This window comes from Hemicordylus capensis, chromosome 2, assembly GCF_027244095.1.
Source record: "Hemicordylus capensis ecotype Gifberg chromosome 2, rHemCap1.1.pri, whole genome shotgun sequence".
In the NCBI taxonomy this organism is placed as follows: Eukaryota; Metazoa; Chordata; class Lepidosauria; order Squamata; family Cordylidae; genus Hemicordylus; species Hemicordylus capensis.
This window is the reverse complement of record NC_069658.1, coordinates 194,451,234-194,471,642: the sequence shown is the minus strand read 5'-3', so window position 1 is coordinate 194,471,642 and position 20,409 is coordinate 194,451,234. Positions and strand designations below refer to the sequence as shown.

The 20,409-nt window shown below is 44.5% G+C and overlaps 1 protein-coding gene across 1 annotated transcript; it reads right to left on the bottom strand.

The window, feature by feature from the left end:
* Positions 1 to 5,844: 5,844 nt before the first annotated feature.
* Positions 5,845 to 18,235, bottom strand: KRT18 (keratin 18). Its single transcript, XM_053301532.1, has 7 exons — positions 17,680 to 18,235; positions 10,505 to 10,587; positions 9,737 to 9,893; positions 9,384 to 9,548; positions 9,090 to 9,215; positions 7,849 to 8,072; positions 5,845 to 6,051 (listed from the first exon to the last, which is right to left on the bottom strand). The coding sequence occupies exons 1-7, from the start codon at positions 18,088 to 18,090 to the stop codon at positions 5,937 to 5,939; spliced, it is 1,281 nt and encodes a 426-aa protein (XP_053157507.1). The 5' UTR covers positions 18,091 to 18,235; the 3' UTR covers positions 5,845 to 5,936.
* Positions 18,236 to 20,409: the final 2,174 nt, after the last annotated feature.

Here is a 20,409-nt window from a genome sequence, read left to right as displayed (position 1 = left end):
AGTTACCACACAAAATCAATTTCTCTCTCAGCTACATTCTATCCAACCTCTCTCTCCTAACAACCAGCTCTAACTCCCTCTCTGTCATAACTGTCTTATTTAAATCCCTCCCTGAACATTCCATAACAAGCATGCCTGGAGTCTGTCCTAACAAGGAATATATCAAACGCTATCTTGTTTCCAAAAGCAGATTCCATACAGGTAACTCATGCAGAAAAGTTAATTGTCCTTGAAGCTGTGTGATACAGAGGTGCTTGAGGGGACTTCCTAAGAATTAAATAATTATTTGCTAATAAACAATTCAACCCTAACTGTCTGGACACCACTGATCTATATGTTGTCGGCAGCTCTTATTCCTGAGATTCTGATATTTGATAATTTTAGCTTCTGTTTTCTCATAGTCGTGGCCTAGTTTGTGGATGACACTAAACTATTTGGAATGAAGAAATCCATAGCAGTTTGAAATTAATTCCAGGATTTCTCCAAAGTGGGGGAATGGGCAAGGCAATGCCATAGATTATGAGCAGGCATATCCTGGATATATCCTGATTATCAAAGGCATCATTTTGGAGGAATTTGATAGATCTCTTCCATTTCTCATATTCTCCCCACCAATCACCTCCTTTTTACAATCCTATGGTTTATAGCCTTAAGAGCACCCACCCTGTGAAAAAATGACTTTGCCAGGTTATTTAGTGATCAAGTGGACGGAGGGGGGAGTTCTTACAGACAATGTTCTAGACCTCATTACCTCCTGAAGACAACTTGTTTGACTTTTGCTTGACTTAAGGGAGGAGAGCTGGTCTTGTGGTAGCAAGCATGACTTGTCCCCATAGCTAAGCAGGGTCTGCCCTGGTTGCATCTGAATGGGAGACTTGATGTGTGAGCACTGCAAGATATTCCCCTCAGGGGATGAAGCCGCTCTGGGAAGAGCAGAAGGTTTCAAGTTCCCTCCCTGGTTTCTCCAAGATAGGGCTGAGAGAGATTCCTGCCTGCAACCTTGGAGCAGCAGCTGCCAGTCTGTGAAGACAATACTGAGCTAGATAGACCAATGGTCTGACTCAGTATATGGCAGTTTCCTATGTTCCTATGTTCCTATAGCTTGACTTTCAAATCAAGCCTAAGTGATAACTGTCAAGCAATAGTCCCTCTGTTGATTTTTAATATCCCTGCTGCAAATCCCAGTAAAGCATTATGGGTAAGAATATTCAGCTTCCTTGGGTGGGGCAATAAGTGTAGCCAGCTCCAAAGGCAATTCATTGTAAGGGCTGAGCAGGCAGATTGCTCAATCTTTTATTGCCTGATTACTCTCCTGAGAATGGCTGAGTCTCCAAGGCCCTCTCCCTGCAAACAAATATTTGTCTGGGAGTATTTTTTTGTTCCCAGCAGCTGACAGGCCTGCCCTGCCTTCTTGGGGACACTAGGTTATCTTAATAGGTCATCTTGACACCTATTAAACTCCTTCTGAAAAAATCACAATGCATTAGAAGAAATGCCTGAAAAGCAATATATTCTGTCACAATGCTAGATATTTCCTAATACAGGTTGAGCATCCCTTATCTGGACTGTTTGGGACCAGGAGTGTTCTGGATTTTGGATTTTTCCAGATTTTGGAATATTTGCATAATGCGATCTCTTGGGCATGGGATCCAGAGTGCCAAAGCAGGCACCAACAGAGCAGGCGCCAAACTGAGCAGGGAGTGGAAAAGGGGGGCTCTAGTGCCAAAGCGAGAAACATTAAACACATTAAAAAGCTGCACAATAAAAACAGAGCCACAACTAGATAGAATTACAGACAAAACCCCTGTCACTAACAGCTTTCTGAAATAAGTAAGTTTTGACTGCATGTTTAAAAGCAGCAAAATTGGGGATCTGCGAGTGAGTGAGCTGATGTGTTTTGTTTTTTGTTTTGTGTCTGGATTTTGGAGCATTCCGGATTCCGGATGTCCAGATAAGGGATACTCAACCTGTATTTCCTTCTAAATTATCGAAACAAGGATATAGTGTCATCATTGCAGGAGTGTCATCTTATCATACTTGAAATGAGCTGCCTCTATTTTCGAATGCTCTGTTCATAATAGACAGAAAACTTATTTTTGGGTTTTGTACATACCATGGAGGTCATTGCCAGATATCGCTCCCAGCCTTATGATTCCATTATCTGATAACTTTTTAAAGAACAGAGATACAGAATATCTGACTCATTGAGACTACAACAGGGAGAATCCAAGCAGGATAGTACCTTTATTAGAAGCAACCAAAATGTCACAAAGAAGTGAGCATTAGGTGAACATGTAAAAAAAATAAAAAATAAAAAGTGATGCTGGGCATAATTAAAAGCGGGGGCGGTGGGGGGCTAAGATTGCAGTTGCAATAATTAACATGGGATGGAGTCGGTTACGGTGACTTACTGTAATTAAGTAGGCCACGCTTGGTGCCACAGGATCTCTGGTTGTACCCAAGGCTACAGGGACAGAGAACTATGGTTGCTCTCCATTTGAGTGTCCCATTAGTAGTGGTGGATCATTTGGGATGAGACAAGGGTGATTTCAATGTGCTAAATTTCCAGCTTTATATTCCTAAGCATGGCGTAGGGGAGTAGTTCCCAGACTTTGATGAGTAGTGTGCCCATCTCGAGACCTCAAACAATTGCAGATATCCCCAACCAAACAAACCTCACTGCTTTGTGCAATTATGTTTCACCTCTACAGTTAAACAATAAATAAAAGAGAGGCCTGGATCAGAGAGAGACTGACCTACAGAGAACTAGAAGGTATCCCCAGAAAAGCTATCAGGTACCCCTGGGGAGACACAGATCACTGGCCTAGGGACATCAGTGCATTAAAGTCCAAAGTGCAAAAACAACACTTTGGACTGAAGAGAATAGTGTCAAATGGGGCAGTCTTCTGCCCATGGAGGTGTATAATTTAGGACAGTTGAAAGCTTATTTGGGGACGTAGAGGTATGTACACTCCAGTTCCTTATTCAGATTGTTCATGGAGCACTATGTTGAATTAAGAGCCAATTTCCACTTGGTCTTTAAAAAGATAAAATCCAGAAGTTATTCAGTTCTGTCTCTAGTGCTGATAAGAACACACAGATCTCAGCATGGCAGAGAACAGGTGTAAAGAAAGACATAGCAGCCCTTATTTTAGCAAAATTAGAGATTAAGTGTAGATGGTGGTGTGCTAGGCCTAAAGGCAACAGAAGCCCAACTGGATAGTGTTGATTTTATTTATTTTTGCTGTTTTGTCCATAGGAGGGAATGGTCTACTTAAGCAGGTGATTCTGCCTCTCTCTCCCCACAACAGAACTGTTTATTATTATTATTAATAATATGCATATATCAGTTTTAAACAAAAAAAAGCTTCTCAAAGCTGTTTACATTACAAAAGGAAAGAAAGCAGAGAAGGGGCAAAGCAGAGGAGAAAAACCACCGCCATGCCTGTTTTTCATCCAGGGTCTACTGCAGGTTATGAACAGATCTGCTGGATCAGACCAAGGGCCTGCATACAGCCAAACAGTATTCCATTTCCAACAGCAGTTTCGATGGGGAGAGCAGCAACTCGCGGACAAGCTTCCTTGAAGGGCCATTTACTTGCCTGCATCTTTACAGCCTGAAGCTTCCCATGCAATGAACTATGCAGGGACATGTGAGGTATATTCTAGGGCCAGGGTGGGCCTGGGGTAACACCCTAGTAGTAGGAGCTACTGCTAGCACCCAGGCTTATCTGAAACAGTTCTTCAGGCTTTGGGGCCTGTTTCTCTCTCCGTCGCATTCCAACCAAATCGGATTGGCTGGCTGAGTAGAGGTATGGCTGCATCATTTTTAATCTCTCAGTGAGTATTCGAGGATATCTTTACTTGATTGATTATTGATTTATCTCCAGTTTCTTCCTCCGGCTGGGTTGCCAACTAGGGACTTTTACAGAGACTATGCAACTATTTTGGGGACCAAATCTTCTTTTACATTAGGAGGAATAGAGACTATTTTGGGGAGCAAACAACTTTTTTTTTTTAATTTGTTGCAGTGTCTAAAGTTCTGGGGAGCAGCTGGAACATTTTGTTCACTCAGAACACTTTGCTCTCATGAGCAGCTTCTCTTCCTTTGACTCCTTCCCCTGCCAGCATCCTACTGACCATCCATTCAGTGGAGAAGCCAGAGTGGAGGTTCTACTCCAGTAGCAGGTTGAAGAGCCACGTGATACACAAATAGAGCACAGATAGGTGGCCCAGCAGGTGCAGCTTCCTTCCTTCATATAGTAGTGGCAGTGATAAATTAGCAGTAAGCTAACTAACTTTACTCTGTTAGCAGTTACCCCTGCTAAATTAATAAAAAGGCACATTTTAAATTGGTGACTTCTCTTTATCATGGGGAGAGCAGCTGGCCCTACCCAACCCCAGCACATCTCTTCAATAGCTGATGCTGGTGTTACTTTGCATTTCTCTTTAGAGTGTAAGCCCTTTGGGGACAGGGGGCGTATCTTATTATTTTTAAACTACTGTGAAACATTCTGTTGAAAAGCAGTATATATATGCTTGCTGTTCTCTTTGAATGCAAACAAGTGGGAGAGTGTGCATGCACCACTGTGCCAGCATGCAAAGAGGCTGGCTTGGCAGCTAGCTGGCTGCTCTGCCTTGAGCCAAGAAGTTGCTGGCCTGGCTGGGAAGAGCAAGCTGGGTGACCTGTGTGGGAGGACGACTGAGAGGAGAGAGAGTGTGAGTGTAAAACCTAACCAGGAGATGAATTTACAGTTAAAAAGCAGGGGCCTCAATAACTCTGCACCTAGACAGCCAGACATACAGCAAACCTGGTCATCAGTTTTATAGTGGTAAGTAAGCTTGTATTCTCAAATTATCATTCCACCCCACTCAAAATATCTATTATATTAATTCTCCTGGGTGTGCCTTGGAATGTACGTCCCAGAGCCCAGCTGATTGGCTGGGTGGCTGATGCGCCTGATTGGCTGAGGTGTACCCAGGAGGATTGGTTGCCACGGCAGCGGGCCGGCTGTGGAGGCCAGAGGTGGTGGGCCCGGCCACGGAGGCAAGGCCCAGGAGGGGGGAAAGAAAAGTGGGGGCAGAAGTGGCAGTGGGGAGGAGAGGTGGCTGGGCCCCATAGCAGAGACTGGGGCAGAAGGAGGGGATTGGTAACTGCCAGTCCCAAAGAGCGCACAGATGCTCTGTGCGGGGTCGGCTAGTGCATATATAATACCATTAAACATATGCACATTTTATGCAAAATGGAGACTTTTGGTGAAAAGTATCCTCTATTTCCACTTTTTTGGTGATGGGACAACTATTTTTTCACCATCTGGACCTGGCAACCCTATCCCCCATGAAGCAATGCCTCTTACTCCTTTCTTGTCCTGCAAATTTATCCCAGAATTCAGAGCTTTGGGCATTGAAATCTCCGATTCTTTCAGTGTAAATATTTGTACAAGCTGCCATTTTGTGACTAGTGTTGCCTCTCCAAGCCATTATTTTGTGGCTGGCTCCATTTCCAAGCCACTATTTCATACTAGTAGCTCCCAACACAATGGCCAGGGGTGGGGTGGGGGGGAAACAGCAGTGGGGAGGTTCCCAGAAGCATTAAGCTGGACTACCTCTGCACTCAAGAGGGTCAACACTGTGAGACGGGGCCCTAAACTGACCGTGCACCCCCAAATTATCTGTAACATGGAAAGGTTCTATGACACACAGTTCAGTGTCAAAAGTGCTACTTGGATAGAAAGTCTAAAAGCTTTTGAATGAACTCAACTTCAAGGAGAGACAGTTCCTAGCACAATGCATGGGACCATGAGGTGTGTGACAAGATGGTAGAAGAGGCATCCAGACAGACCATTAAGTTTAGCTGTGTTTATTTTATTGAATTGCATTAACTCCCACCCTATTCCCTAAGCACTGGGAGGCATTTCTTGCTGCGCTGGGTAGGGTCAGCGCTTTAGTACTTTGCTCTCGCTTGTCTCCGACACCACTTTGCCATCCACTGTCTTGATGGTATGGACCTTTTTGGTTTGCATGGTGCTTTCCAACAAGGCATCTTTCAAGCTGGAGAGAAAAAGATGACACAGGCAATGAACAAGATACATTCCTGTCATTCACACACGAATCCTCGAATCCTAAGGAAATTCAATAATAGCTACACATTTTTAGCTTTAAGATTTCTAACCTCAGCAGCTTCATTGTACAGGCAGAAAACTGAGGTCAAGATAAGCAGTATGTCTAGTGTCATCTGGTTAGGCCAGTATATTAATTCTAGACTTGAGTAAGCATGAGTTTCATATGATGAGCTACCAGCAATAAAGGTTAGATGTACATTGGTGAGCTGCAAAAGAACTTCTAGTGTACTATGAGAAATACATTCACACTATGAACCCACAAAAGGTGGCTGCTTGCTGCATCTCTGTGCAAGTCACCATTCTGGTTTTATCTCCAGTCTCTGCTTGATAGTTCTGCTGTGTCAATCATACTTGATTATGGTCAAATAAAGTACACAGATACACAGCAAAAGAACATAGTACACTGACAGCTGTTCAGGCAGTAATCATCTTATGTTGGATGTTATAGAAGCAGTCATAAATTTAACAACTTTATCAGTGCCGGAAGAATCCCAATCTGATAAGAACAAAGCAAAATAAAACTCATCTGATCTTTGCAGATATTTAGTTATAACAGGCATAATAAAAATAAGACAAATACAATGATAATACAAAATTTTAAGGTTTTAGTTCATGGTTTTTAAATTGTTAAATTGTTTTAAGTTTTTGTATATATTTTAACTTGTTTTATACTATTGTTAACTGCCCAGAGACAAAAGTTTGGGGTGGTGTACAAATGTAATAAATAAAATAAAATAAATAAAAAATTACATGTGTCACTGTTTCCAACATACCCAAATCACAAGGACCAGTACTCTCATTTTAAGGAATCATCCCTCAAGCAAAGCTGAGAGAAGCCTCTGACAGTTCAAAACCATAAGATTAGGAAGTTATCCAGTAGGAGTAAACCTATGTGTAGAATTCTCAGAAGCGTATGTTACACACTGGAAGGAACCAAACTCAAATCCCTTTGCAACTTAATCTCCCATATATGCTGTTTAATAGTCACCTTGGCTTTCTGATATCCCAGGGATATTAAATATTGGGAAGAAAACCAATACATTCATGATTTTTTCCTGCAGAGATCTCCAGAAACTTTGGAATGAGTCTATCAGTGTTAATGGAGCCAAACCATCCAGGAATAAGTCAATTTAAGCCAAAAACCAAATATATAGAGCCAAGTTTGAGCCTCAGTTGAAATTAAACCTGATTCCAAGCAGAAATATGCATTGGAGGCACAACATGGCACTGAAAAAATTGCCCTCAAAAATTTAGATTAAACTATAGTTGTGATCAACACAAAGTTGTGCTCTAAACAGCAACTAAGAAAACCTTAATGGCTGCTGATTTCTATCATGTCTTTGTATCAGGTGCAACTGGATGATCCAATCACTCTTGCAACAGAAAGACTTGCCCCTAAGAGGTGGCACACCCAGAACAGCGACTCACGCACTGGGGGTCAGCTCTTGTGAGAGCAGGTGGATTTTTTTGTTTTGTTTTTAAATCTTAGGCACTAAGAGTAAACCTTTTCTGATGAATGTATAAATCATGCCTCTAATTTTAATTCAGCTAATGTACACTTTTTTGTATCAAAAGCTTGGGAAGTGCTGGTCCTAAAGCAGACTGAGAAAGGGGAGAGAGAGAGACTGTGTTGGAATAACCCTGGTCTAGGGACCATACAGACTGGGACCCAGATTCGCCATTCAATCCTCTCTGACTTGGAAAGGCTACAAAAGTGGTGACTCACCTAAACTCTTCTCCACCCTCCAGCAGTCTCCTGTAAGTAGCAATCTCAGCCTCCAGCTTGTCTTTGATGTTCAGCAGAGCCTGATACTCCTCTGCTTGGCGATGGACATCATTCCGCACCTGTACCAATTCAGCCTCAGTCCGCAGCAACAGCCCATTGAGGTGCTCCATCTGCATGGCATAGCGGGCCTCTACTTCATGCAAGTTGCCCTCCAGACTGGCTTTCTGCAGGGGGATAGAGAGAGAGAGAGAGAGAGAGATGATGATTATGAAGAAGAAGAATCAGGGTTGTCCCTTATTGAGCCAACCAGTCTCTTACTGGCTGATACAGTGCAAGAAAAGTACTGGTGCAGCAAGGGGAACAGGCCAACAGCACTTTGCTACTAACTGTACCAAGGAAGGGGCAATTTTTGACAACCTCCCCTTTCCCAGGAAGCCCTCTTTGCCACCCAAAAATATGTCCCAAAGGCTGCACAAGCCTCAGGGACATATTTTTGAGTAGCACCACAGAGGGCTTCCTGGTGAAGGGGAGGTTGTCAAAAATTGCCCCTTCCCTGGTGCAGTTAGTTGGGAAGTGTTGTTAGCCTGCTCTTCTCACTGCACTGTTGCTTCCTTGCTCTGTATGTCAGCCTTTGTTCTCAAATAGCTTTCCCATAACATATTGTCCACCATGTCCCATCTTCATTTTGGGAACATGGTGTACTTTGCTTGAACCTTAGGTTCAGTGTGGCTTCTCTTGGGCATCAACTACTCCCCTCTGGAACCAGCTCCACAGCCTGCTATTAAGTCCTCCTCTCTTTGGGAGCAGAATCCATCCCATTCCATCTCTTGTCTACTGCACTAGTTGCTTCTTGGAAGCAGCATCATTATTTAGGGCACCACATCCCAGTATAATTAAGCTCTTACTGGTGGCGGTCAACCTTTAATGGAGGGATGCTTGTATTCACATCAGCTCTTCCTCTGAATGCCATACTCACCATCAAGGTCAAATTTCCTACCCCAGGCTGCAGCCTTTGAAATTCACCAGACATTAAGTCTGAAACTTATTTTCAATGCCTGAAATAATCATTTTAAAATGAGAATGTCTTCAAGCATGTGCAGAGTGCATTTCCTTCACCCACCGAGCATTTCTTAAGACAGAACTTAAAGACTGATGCAAACAAACCAACTTCTTTATTAGTATGCATAATGGAATTGTTTCTCACTGGAACCCAGAGAGCCCACCCGCTGTGTGGATCATACCAGGTTGCGCACAGACTCCAGCTCAATCTCCAGTGTTTGGACAGTGCGGCGCAATTCAGTGATTGTAGCACGGCCAACCTCAATTTCCTTGGTATTCTGGCTGATGATGACTGTGCTCTCAGTAATCTAAGGGAAAGATACAGTATTTGGGTTACTTGCTGGCGATCTCACTCTTTGACAGTGACAGATGCACACTTCTACCCTCTCCCCCCACTGAGACACCAAGGACCACTTCTCAGGCTGAAAGAGGAAGTATCCATCTCTAGAGCAAGTCACAAACACTTTTCTGCTCACCTGCTGGCTCCAGTACTTGTCCAAGTCCTCGAGGTTCTTCTGAGCCAGGGTGTCATACTGTGCCCGAATCTCAGCCATGACCTTAGACAGATCCTGGGACTTGGGAGCATCCACTTCTACTGTCAACCCAGAATTGGCAATCTGGGCCTGCAAACTATTGACTTCCTACATGGATAGAGAAGCAGGAGAAAAGACAAAGTGAGCCAGCAATGAAGGGTGAAGGCATGAATGGGCAAATCACTGGCCCCACCCATGACTGACTTCAGTCTCATCCACCACAGGCAGGAACTTCCCATCAAACCATTGTTCCTACTGCCCCCGTTCCCCTTTGCCTAGTGCCAAAAGAGCCTTACATCCTCATGGTTCTTCTTCATGAAGATCAGCTCTTCCTTGAGGGCTTCAATCTCACTCTCCAGCTGCAGACGGCTTATATTGGTGTCATCAAGGACTTTGCGGAGGCCATTGATGTCACTCTCCACTGACTGACGAATGGCCAGTTCAGCCTCAAACCTAGGCAAGACAGGAGAATGTATGAGGTCTTCAAAGTAATGCATTTGTTGTCCCTGTGTCATTGTATGGTACTGATGGGTTTTTAAAGATAGAGATAGGGCTGTATCTATGTTGTGATTCCATGAGAGTGTAGAATACAGCACTGGGTACAGAACTCAGATTCCTGATTTTACAAAATCAAGTTCCTAGCCCTTATGGCTGTGAAGATATGCTTGAAAGAATGATGGTAATGCCTGTTGAAATCTCAGAAGCCAGAGAAAAGGCTGAAAAAGATTCAGTACTTTGGGATGGTTCTTCAGGGGCCTGCATTCCAGTCCACAGGACGGGTGTGTGCTCTGCCAGCTAGAGATTAGTCCTTTTGCTCAAACTGTATATGCTGGTGATTTACATTCTTAGTGGTTTGTTGCTGGTGTCTACTTTATGTTTCTTTTTAGACTGTGAGCCCTTTGGGGACAGGGAACCATCCTCTTTATTTATCTTTCTATGTAAGTCAGTTTGAGCCCATTTGTTGAAAAGTGGTATATAAATATTTGTTGCAATAGTAGTTTCGGAGGATGGATCCCTAAACAGATCACAGTGTCAACCAGGTCAAACAAGGCACACACACTCACTTGACACGGAAGTCATCTGCAGCCAATCGAGCATTGTCAATCTGCAGGACAATGCGAGCATTATCCACTGTGTGGTCAAAGATCTAAGAAGAACAAGATATATTAATGAGAACTGTGTGAGAAAAATATGCCAGTCCTTAGCAGGTTTGCCAGCGTACCAGGAAAAATGGCCTACACAGGCCCTATGCCTTTAATGGCAACTTGATCTGCAGGAATCAGCAGGTGAAGCTTGTCAGGATATGAAGAGAAACATTACCACCTGTTAACAGCAGCAATGTGAATGCCTCTGCCAAATGAAGTGAGGTGCGTGGCTACTAGGGAGAGGGCCTTTTTGGTGGTGACGAGTGGTCTCTCTAATTTTCCCCATCTCTGTGCGGAATGAGTTTTGTTCTGGGCGGCAGTGTCTGCTCACGTGCATTCAGAGTGGGACCTTCTTGATTAAACCTGAGTGGGATCTAAAATTAACTGAGTGGACATTAAAAAAAACTTCTGAGCGCATGCACTTCACATGTGCGTGCGCACAAGGGAACACTGGTGGTGACACCCCATAGTCTGGTGTCATCACTTTGTTCTTTTAGATGCCAGGCGAAGATCTTTCTGTTCACTCAGGGATTTTTTAAAAATAGAGTTGTTTAAAAAGATTTGTAAACTTAAAATGGTTTTTTAAAGGTTTTAAAATGTTTTGTATTCTATTTTGTATACTTATCCTATATGTTGTGGATTTTTATTTTTTTTTAAGAACTCTTGTGTTGTGGGCCACCCAGATAATAATTTGTTAAGGGGCAGCTAACAAATAAAGATTATTATTATAGACAAGGGGGGGCGGTCATACAAATATTGATAACGCTCATCTTTGGAACAACTGATCAAGCTTCAATCGGCCATTTTAGCTCCAAGCACAGATTTCAGAAGTTACTCTCCTTAGTACCATACCAGCAATCTCTGCCTGAAGCTAGCCCTCTTTGTTTCTCAGTGAGAGAAGGCCAGTGCAACCTGAACCTGCTGGTTTCCTGCTAGCCTACAGTTTTCCATTGTTTGCCTAAGCCAGCACAGGTGCAGCAGTTCACCTTGCTGGTTCCCAAGGCAACAGAGAGGCCTAGGATTCTTAAAGGGACACCTCCAGCTTTAGGAAAACTGGTTCATTGCTGCTTCCTCCATACGTACCAAGACAAAATTCTTTTCTCATCTTGATATGTGTTATGTGCTCATAACTCATATCTCCCCACGAATTGGCATCTAGGATGTTGCAGGCTCCACTAATTGTAGATTCCATTTCCTCACAGCTCTTCTGCTAATCCCTTCAACTAAGTGATTTTTGGCAAAGAAAGCAGACGGGGTATTTTCATGCAGTGACTTTAAGCCTGTGTTGGTTTTTCTAGTTTTATTTGTGTATTTTTATTCTTGGGAGTTTGCTTTGAGCGGAGGTTTTTTCCTTATAAAAAGGCAAGCCATGGTGTCAGTAACCACCCTCTACTCACTTTCACATGGACACTTGAGCATGAGGTATTTGTGTGGATTCTTGAAAAAGAGAAACCAGTCTCTCTTGCACTGTTTCAGGGACAGAGTCCACCTAGCAGCTTAAGGTTCATTAATTCCTTAATAGCACAACCCTATACATGTTTACTCAGAGGTAAGTCTAATTGACTTCACTGAGGCTTGCTCACAAGTGAGCATAGGATTGCAACCTAGTTTTACTTGCTACATTTAATCCCTTCCCTTCTCAAAGGAGCTCAGACTTTTTTCAGCCTTGTGAGATAAGGTAGCCCCAATGCCACTAAAGAGTTCTGCAACTGAGATGAGGGTCGGGGTCAGCATTTGAACCCATGTCTCCTGCTACTACACAGTATTGGCTCTCCTACTTATCCTATTTATACCCTCAAAGGAAAGCTGGACTTTTAAGTACACTTGTTAACTGACCAGAAAGGGAGGGGTGGGGGAAAACTTCTTAACCTTCACCAGCAAATTGATCTGCAGGAAGGTGAAGCTTATTGCAGGCATAGAGGAGCAAAGCCCAACCTACCTCAAAGGGTTGTTGTGAGGAAATGGGACAGGGGGCATATATACTACTTTGAACTCTTTAGAAGAAGGGCAAGAGAGAGAGAGGGGCCACAAATTAAGCTGCTGTTAAAACCACAACAGCAAATATCAGTAAAGAAGTTGCCAGTCTTCCGCCTATTATATTATAGTATTTGTAACTTTCTTAACCCACTTGCGATCTTTTGTATGCAAGACATAGGCTCTCCCGAGTTATGGCTCCTCCTTGAATTCGGCATGTGAACCTTTTCCCAGCATGCAGATACAGTGATGGGAAAAGTTTCCCTCTTGGAATATTTGTCTGTCATGTAACTTTAAAGATACGGAAGCCTGAAGCAGGGGTTGGGGAAAGAGAATGAAGAAGGTGGCAGTGCTCTTTCCATGCAGGAAGTTTGGTTTAAAGAGGCCTTTTGTTTCTAGCAGGAACACACACAGGGAAGGTTGTGAGAGGGAAAGTTCTCTGGAGTACTGGGTGCACTCCAGGCAACCATACCTTGAGGGATGAACTATCAAGGGCTTAATTGTGTGCTCTGGCTTTTTTGTCTGTGCAGCTGCCAATAAAGGCCTTAAGTTCCATTTGCAAAGAATATAGTTTTCCTCCACCATTAGAGAAACTCATCATGCCAGGCTTAGAAGACTGGGCTGCTGGGTTTTTCAAGAGTGAGGGCTTCTGACAATAACTCCCCCCCAATCTACAATAGCTTTCCCATGGAATCTTTAATGCTCTCCTTTCATCTCCAGTAGCTGTGACCACACCCTCCAGTCCTTTACCTTTTGTCCTGTTCACCTGCCCTTAGCAGGTGCTAAAGCTGTTTCCACTGGCGGGTTTTTTTTTTTTTTGGCTTTGTTTGTTGATTGATTATAAATGACTCAGAACAAACATCCCTTAATCTATTCCCCTTTTCCCCACACCATTCTTCCTGGCAGGGACTGCCCTTTGAAACCTACTACCAGGCATGATTTGGGATCTTCTGGGTGTGGGGTTTTCCATGGCACAGTTCCTGTTCCTTTAACAGCTACATGGCAAGGTGGAAACTGAGTAGTTGAATCCATTGCTGGGTTATTATTTCTCTGCATAAAGTGCCCTGAGCCTTTTTTGGAAGGGTGGTATAGAAATCAAATCAAATCAAATAATAAATAAATAAATAAAGCTTAACCTGTCATACATTGTCAAAGCTGCAGGAACTTTGCATGGCAATTGTTGCTAAAGGCCTAGTTGGATTACCAGTAGTCTCAAAGTAACTTAATTGGAGCCAGGGCTGCTCATGTCTTAAGAGTTAGACCCTAAACTCATTTCCAGTGTGAACAATAGGAGGCTAAACTGCTTTAATCTATTATGCTTTAATCTATTGTTTCAATCTGCAAACCACCCAGAGATTTGTATATACATGCAAAAAAACAAAAAAGTGCCCTGAGTGTGACCAAAATGCCCTTTCCCCCATGATATAGTAAAACCAACCAGATCCCACTATGGTTGCCACTCTTTGCTAGCAAGGCTTCTGATGCATGATGGGCTGAACCTCTGCAAGTAAAGCTTTTCCTCATCACTGGGATGGATTGATTGATTGGTTGGTTGCTGAATATCTGCCTATTGTGCAACTATTAAAGGAACCCATCTGGAAACAAATGTTGATTACTCTAGCCCCACACGACTGAGGTTAGAAAAATGAATTCTCGGTAGGTGTGAGTCCCTAGCATCTCTCATTTCAGAAATTCAACTCTGGAGCATTATTCACCGTTGCTATTTGGTGCCATCCACATTATGTCAAAACCTACCTTCTTAGAAAGAGGCTTGCTTAATTATTAATCTGCATGTGAAGACCCACAGCTATTGAACTGTGGGGCAGTCCTGTTCAAGAAACATGGTAAGGAAGGCACAAGGTGAATGGTGAAGGTAGAACAGTTACTAGGAGGAGGGGAGGCCAGAACCACTTACCACTTTTAAGCCAGAGACCTTTTCCATGTTCTACTTACTTCTGCCTCTTTCTATTGTATTGCTGTCTTTTTTCTAGCCTGGCAAGGTTGCAGTGTAGAAACTCAGCAGGTGAAGCTTTCTGCCCTCACTGGTTCTCCATGTTGGAAGAGGCTTCACCTGTTGAATGGCTGCATAATGGACAGCAGTTAAAGGTACTAGCCAGGAAAACAATTGGGCGGCAGCTCTAGAGATCTAATTGGGATATTCTTGGGTATCCAGTGTTTTAAAGAAGTACAGGTATGGTGAATTCATGTTTGGTGCTTCATTTCTAGAATTAAAGGCAGAGGAACTCAAGGTTTTTGAGATATCATACATTTGGTCCTGGGGACCTTAAGACCTACCTAAAGAAATTCAGGGATTGATTAAGTGAACTTGATGGTAAGAGGAAGGCACTCTGCACTTGCTCAGAGATAACCTTCTCTTATTATTATCAATGTTTCAGGGTTGTTTAAATATTGGAAATAGGTTTCAGATCTGAGATCTAGCTCATATTAAGCTTGATTTTGTACATCTCATAGTTTTACCCTTTTTTTGTTAATTTGCACAAAATGTACCTAAACAAAAGGAGCTCAGGCTATAGGAGTAAAGAAAACTAATTAGATACTCACTCACTGAATTAACATAAAATAAATATTTCAGTGTGGAGTGAGTCCGCTGCTAACTGAGCAAAGAGGCACCTTTTAACATGGTGATTCTCTTTATTTAGCAGGGAGAGAGCAACTGGCCCTATCCACCCCCAGCACAGCATCCTTCTGGTGGCTATTGCTGGTGTCTATCTTATATTTCTTTTTTAGATTGAAGGTATATAAATATTCATCCTATTCAATAGCATGGCTAACCACAAGACCTGAAGCACCACCTAGAGATACACATATCAGGCAGTATATAAATATGATAAATAAACAAAATGGTTGTGGTCATCTCAGATTGCTTAACCCAGAACAAAATGATGCAATCTCTATCTCTAGTTGTTCTCCCATATCTGCTATAGTATCAGACCTGGGGCACTAATCCTTCCAGCAGTTTGGGCTTACTTTGCAAACAGCCCTTTGAAGTTTTATCTTTAACAGTGACTTGAAGGCAGGAAGGAAAAATGGGGCAAAGTGCATTTTGGAGGGAGGGCAAGGTTTGCTCCACAATCCACATGTTACCTTTTTGAAAGGGAATGTCCTCATACTAAACATACAGCAGTGAGCCCATGGGGAACTGCTCTTTATATATATTGACTGACAATAAAACGTATGTATGTGAAAAGTACCACCTTTCCTTCAAACACTCATGAGCATTCAATGGTGTTTGTATGGGCTGAGCTGCTTATCTGGCAGGAGGGTTCTGCCCCCCCCCCACCGCAACTTCCCTCTGGCACCACCTATGTTGGTATGCAGATGATAAGGCTTATCTCCCTGCTGCAAAAAATTGTTTCATTCCTCATTTCTTACATATCAAGCCACTGTAAAAGGCACAGCTACAGGGATTTTTAAATGTTGGTTCCTCTATTGGTGCAGCGGGGAAGTAACTTGCCTAGGGAGCAAGAGCTTGCTGGTTCAAATCCCCGCTGAAATACCTATATCAGGCAGCAGCAATATAGGACGATGCTGAAAAGCATCATCTCATACTGTGCAAGAGATGGCAATGGTAAAACTCTCCTGTGTTCTACCAGCGAAAACCACAGGGCTCTGTGGTCGCCAGGAGTCGACAAGAACTCAGTGCACAACTTCACCTTACCTCTTATTGGCACCTATCACTACAGAATGATTAAGAGATCTCTACAGAAACTTGATATGACGATGTAGGCAGTATCCATCACCCTCTAGTGCAAAGGTGGCCAACTTGAGGCTCTCCAGTGGTTACTGGACTACAACTCCCATCATCCCTAGGCTCCCCAGCAATTGTTGGGAATACAACTCCCATCATTCCTTGGCACAATAAATTGCAGCTGAGGATGATGGGTGTTATAGTTCTATAACAGCTGAAGACCCTTAGCTTGGCCACTCCCACTCTAGTGTTTCCTGCCTCCTTTTCAGGTAGAGTTCTCTAGCTTCATCTTCTCCCCATCCCTTTCACTTATCTTTTCCTTGAGTGGCAATCCTATACACACTGAATTCAGTGGGGTTTATTTCTGAGAAGACATATGTAGATTTGTACTGTTGGCCTTCATAGAGACTTAGGTCATACATGTTTGATAGAGAGCGAGTTGGACTTCAGCTAGGGAAAAGTGGATTAAAGTAATTGCTTAGCTTCTCTGAAGGCCTTGAGCAAGTCAGTCTCTCCACCTACGCTTCCTTACAGGATTGTTGCGATGATATATATAACCTGGTTTATGTCACCTGAGCCCCTTGAAGGAAGGATGGGATAACCACCATAGACTCATAAGTAATGCTCAGTTTTAAGTTACCTTGGATTATTTCTGCAAGGGTCTGTTCCTCTCTGCTGCTCATTTGCAGTCTATCCTGGTCCCAGGAATACTACAATACTTAGCATTTATTCAGGTTCAAAGCGCATATATATATATATATTTGCTATAATCCTTACAACAACCCTGTATGGTAGGCTGGTATTATTATTCCCACATTTCAGGTAAGTGGATGAAACGGAGAGTGAGTGGCTTGCCTAAGACCTCCTCAGACAGAGTGGGGCTTCTAACAATGGGTACTTATTCAACAGATAAGTTACCCCTCAATCTTTTGTTGTTTTGTATATGCAGGGGCGATTCCCGGGCCATTATCTTCTACAAGTGTGGCTGGAGTACTAATTAGTACTCATCAACCAATATAGTTAGAACAGGCACTAGGGATTATTCTCTGCACATGGTTTGAGCCAGGGCTCACCTGGACTTCACTCCACAAGCTCTTTTCAAGGGCAGAGCTCAGCTTGGAAAATAGGAAACAAGGAAGAAAAGAGTGTCCTTGAGCATGTCCCTTTTCTCTAGCAGCAAAGTACAAGGAACATGGATACACCTGGGATGGGTGGGGGAGTGAGTACCCAAGCCAGAATTGTGTTGTGGGTAAGCGAAAGCCTCCCTTGATAGCTCTAATGATAGAAAGAGATGGTTATTCAGAATTCACCTGGCACGAGAGTGAGCTCTCAACATGTTAACAACAAAGCACCAACACTATTCTGTGGCATAGGTGTCAAGTGCCAGGGAGCTGGCCAAGGACTGCCTCACCTGATTCTTCAGCTCCTCGATTTTGTCAAAGTAGGGGCTCCAGTCCCGGGTGCTGGGCCCTTTCTTCTCCAGGTACTCCCGGATCTGGATCTCCAGTTTCCGATTGTCGGCCTCCAGGCTGCGCACCTTCTCCAGGTAGGTGGCTAGGCGGTCGTTCAGATCTTGCATGGTCTCCTTCTCGTTCTGGACCACCCCAGAGCCCGAGAAGGAGAAGCCGCTACTGGCTCCTCCATAGCCACCTCCGAGGTAGCCCGAGCCGAGGCTGGCGGACCTGGAGACGGAGATCCGCGACCCAGAGCCACCTGCGCCAGCGTAGACACTCGCAGCACTGGCCACAGGGGCAAAGCGAGTCGGCACGATGGTCACGGGCCTGGAGGAGCTGGAGTAGACTGTGGACCTAGAATAACTCATGGTGGTGGTGGTGGTGTGCCTGCCTGCAGAGTCGCGGTGAACAGCGAGGGCCAAAGCTGCACAGACTAGCTGGGAGGTGCGAACGTGTCGTGCAGCTTGGCCGACAGAGGAATTTATAACCAGGAGCAGAGCAGAGGCAACGGGCTCGGGGGGAGGGCCCAGCCTGCTCTCATGCCCCACCTCTCCCAGCTCGGGGGAAGGTGGGGCTGGGCTGAGATCCTGTGCCTGCTCTTTGTTTGTCACGGACGGACTGAGGCTGGTCGCTCGAGGAGTCACCTCCAAGAGGCCAACAATGAATGGAGGAGCAGCAACAGCAACACGGCCCGTGAGTGGGCTGGGGTGCGTGCCAGCAGCGTCGCATCTTGTTATGCCGACAGGAGAGAGGCTGAAAGCCAAGCAGATTTCCTGTTTAAAAAAAAAAAAAAAAAGGAAATCCTTATACACATCAACTCCCCCCGCCCCAACAACTCCTCTCGGGCTAATTCACATAACTTCTACTTGCGAGGACCCAACCCAACCCATTATGACCACAGTTCCTTAGTGAGCACTATGAAACTAGCTCCTCCTGAGTGTTGCTGTCATTGTTACTTGAAAGTTTAATTTTGCAGAGAGAAGAAAAATCGAGATCAAAACCAACATATTGTTTCTCCCCTGCCCCGCCCACTGGACTGACTCACATACTTCCCCATACCCCAATAACACCAGAGAGGGAGCAGAGGAGGAAGAGAATAAAAGATAAGAAAGCTGCTGCGTGAGGTCTCTCTGAAAGATTTGTGGCACGTGTGCTGGATCATGGCCACGTTCAGGTGGTCGTTTGACCATGGATCTTTTCAGCTGATGGTCACAGTAAAAGCTCTCATAAGGGACAGAGGGAGAAAAAGTCCTTATCTCCTCTACTCAGTGTATTACAGCCCCTTTGACCAGCCCCTTATTTCATAACCTCAAAGCTTTGTTGGACTTTGTGTGGCGTATTTGCTCAGCAAGTATCCTGGTCTTGCACTGGCTGCTTCAGTATGAAGCTCCAAATTCCAGAAGCATGCCTGAAAAAAGCAGCAGCCCCCCCCCCCAATCACCACACATCATGTTGTGAAGGCTGAAGAACCTAGCACAACAGTGGAGTACCAGTGTGATGTAGTAGTGGTTAGAGTGACAGGCTAGGATTGAGAAGATGTGGGTTCAAAAACCCCGCTCTGCTCACTGGGTGATCTGGAGTCATATCTATCCTACTTCACAGGGTTGTTGTGAGGTTAAAATTGGGGGAGTGACCATGTATACTACCTTAAGCTCCTTGGAGGAAGAGTGGGATATACATATAAGTGCATAATGATATTTATTTATTATTTATTTATCATATTTTTATACCACCTGATATGTACATCTCTGGATGGTGTACAGATTTTTATAGTAAAAATTACAGATTGAAATACATAAAACACAATAAAAACAATATGAAACAAATTATTAATATTATTAAAATCAATTCTAATTAAAAGCTTGCAAGAACAGGAGAGTCTTGAGGGTCTTCCTGAAAACAAACAGAGAAGGAGATGCTCTTATTTCAGCAGGGAGCATGTTCCAAAGCCCTGGGCAGCCACAGAGAACGCTCGGTCCTGAGTCACCACCGTAACCAGACCTCTCCAGAAGATCGTAAAAGGCAGCAGGGTACATGACAAAGGAAGCGCTCTCTTAAATAGCCTGGACCCATGCCATTAAGGGCTTTATAGGTAACTAGTTTTTTCCGGCCTGTTAAAATAACGGGCGCTGGGGGAGTTGTGTGCTCCGGGCCCCGCGCCGCCATTCCCCCTCCCGCCACCATCAGCCTCCATGCCGCGGCCGGTCTCCCCGGCCGGGCAAGGGCCCCCCACCACCGCCGGCCTCCCCTTTTCTGCTTCCCCCACCGCCTCCTCACCACGTCCGGTGGCGGTGGCGGCAGCGGCTCTGCCACCGCCTCGACTGGCTTCTTCCTCTCCCTTCTTTTTTCGGTGGCCGGGCAAGACCCGCCGCCGCATCTCCTCTCCCCGCGGCTGTTTCTGCCTCAGGGACGGTCCTGCTGCTCCCCCCCCCCCGCGGTCAGGCCGGTCCTGCCGCCGCCGCCGCCTTTCCCTGCCCCGTCTTTCCCTGCTCCCTTCTCCCTTTCCCCTGCTCCCTCCGGGAGCCAACATGGCCGCCCGTGTCCCTGCGGCCATATCTTTCTTGGATGTTCTGAGCATGCGCAGAGCGCATGCTCAGAATGGCCGAGAAAGACACGGGCAGGGATACAGGCGGACACTTTAGCTCTTTATTACAGAGGATAACCAGCACTTTGTATTTCACCCGGAA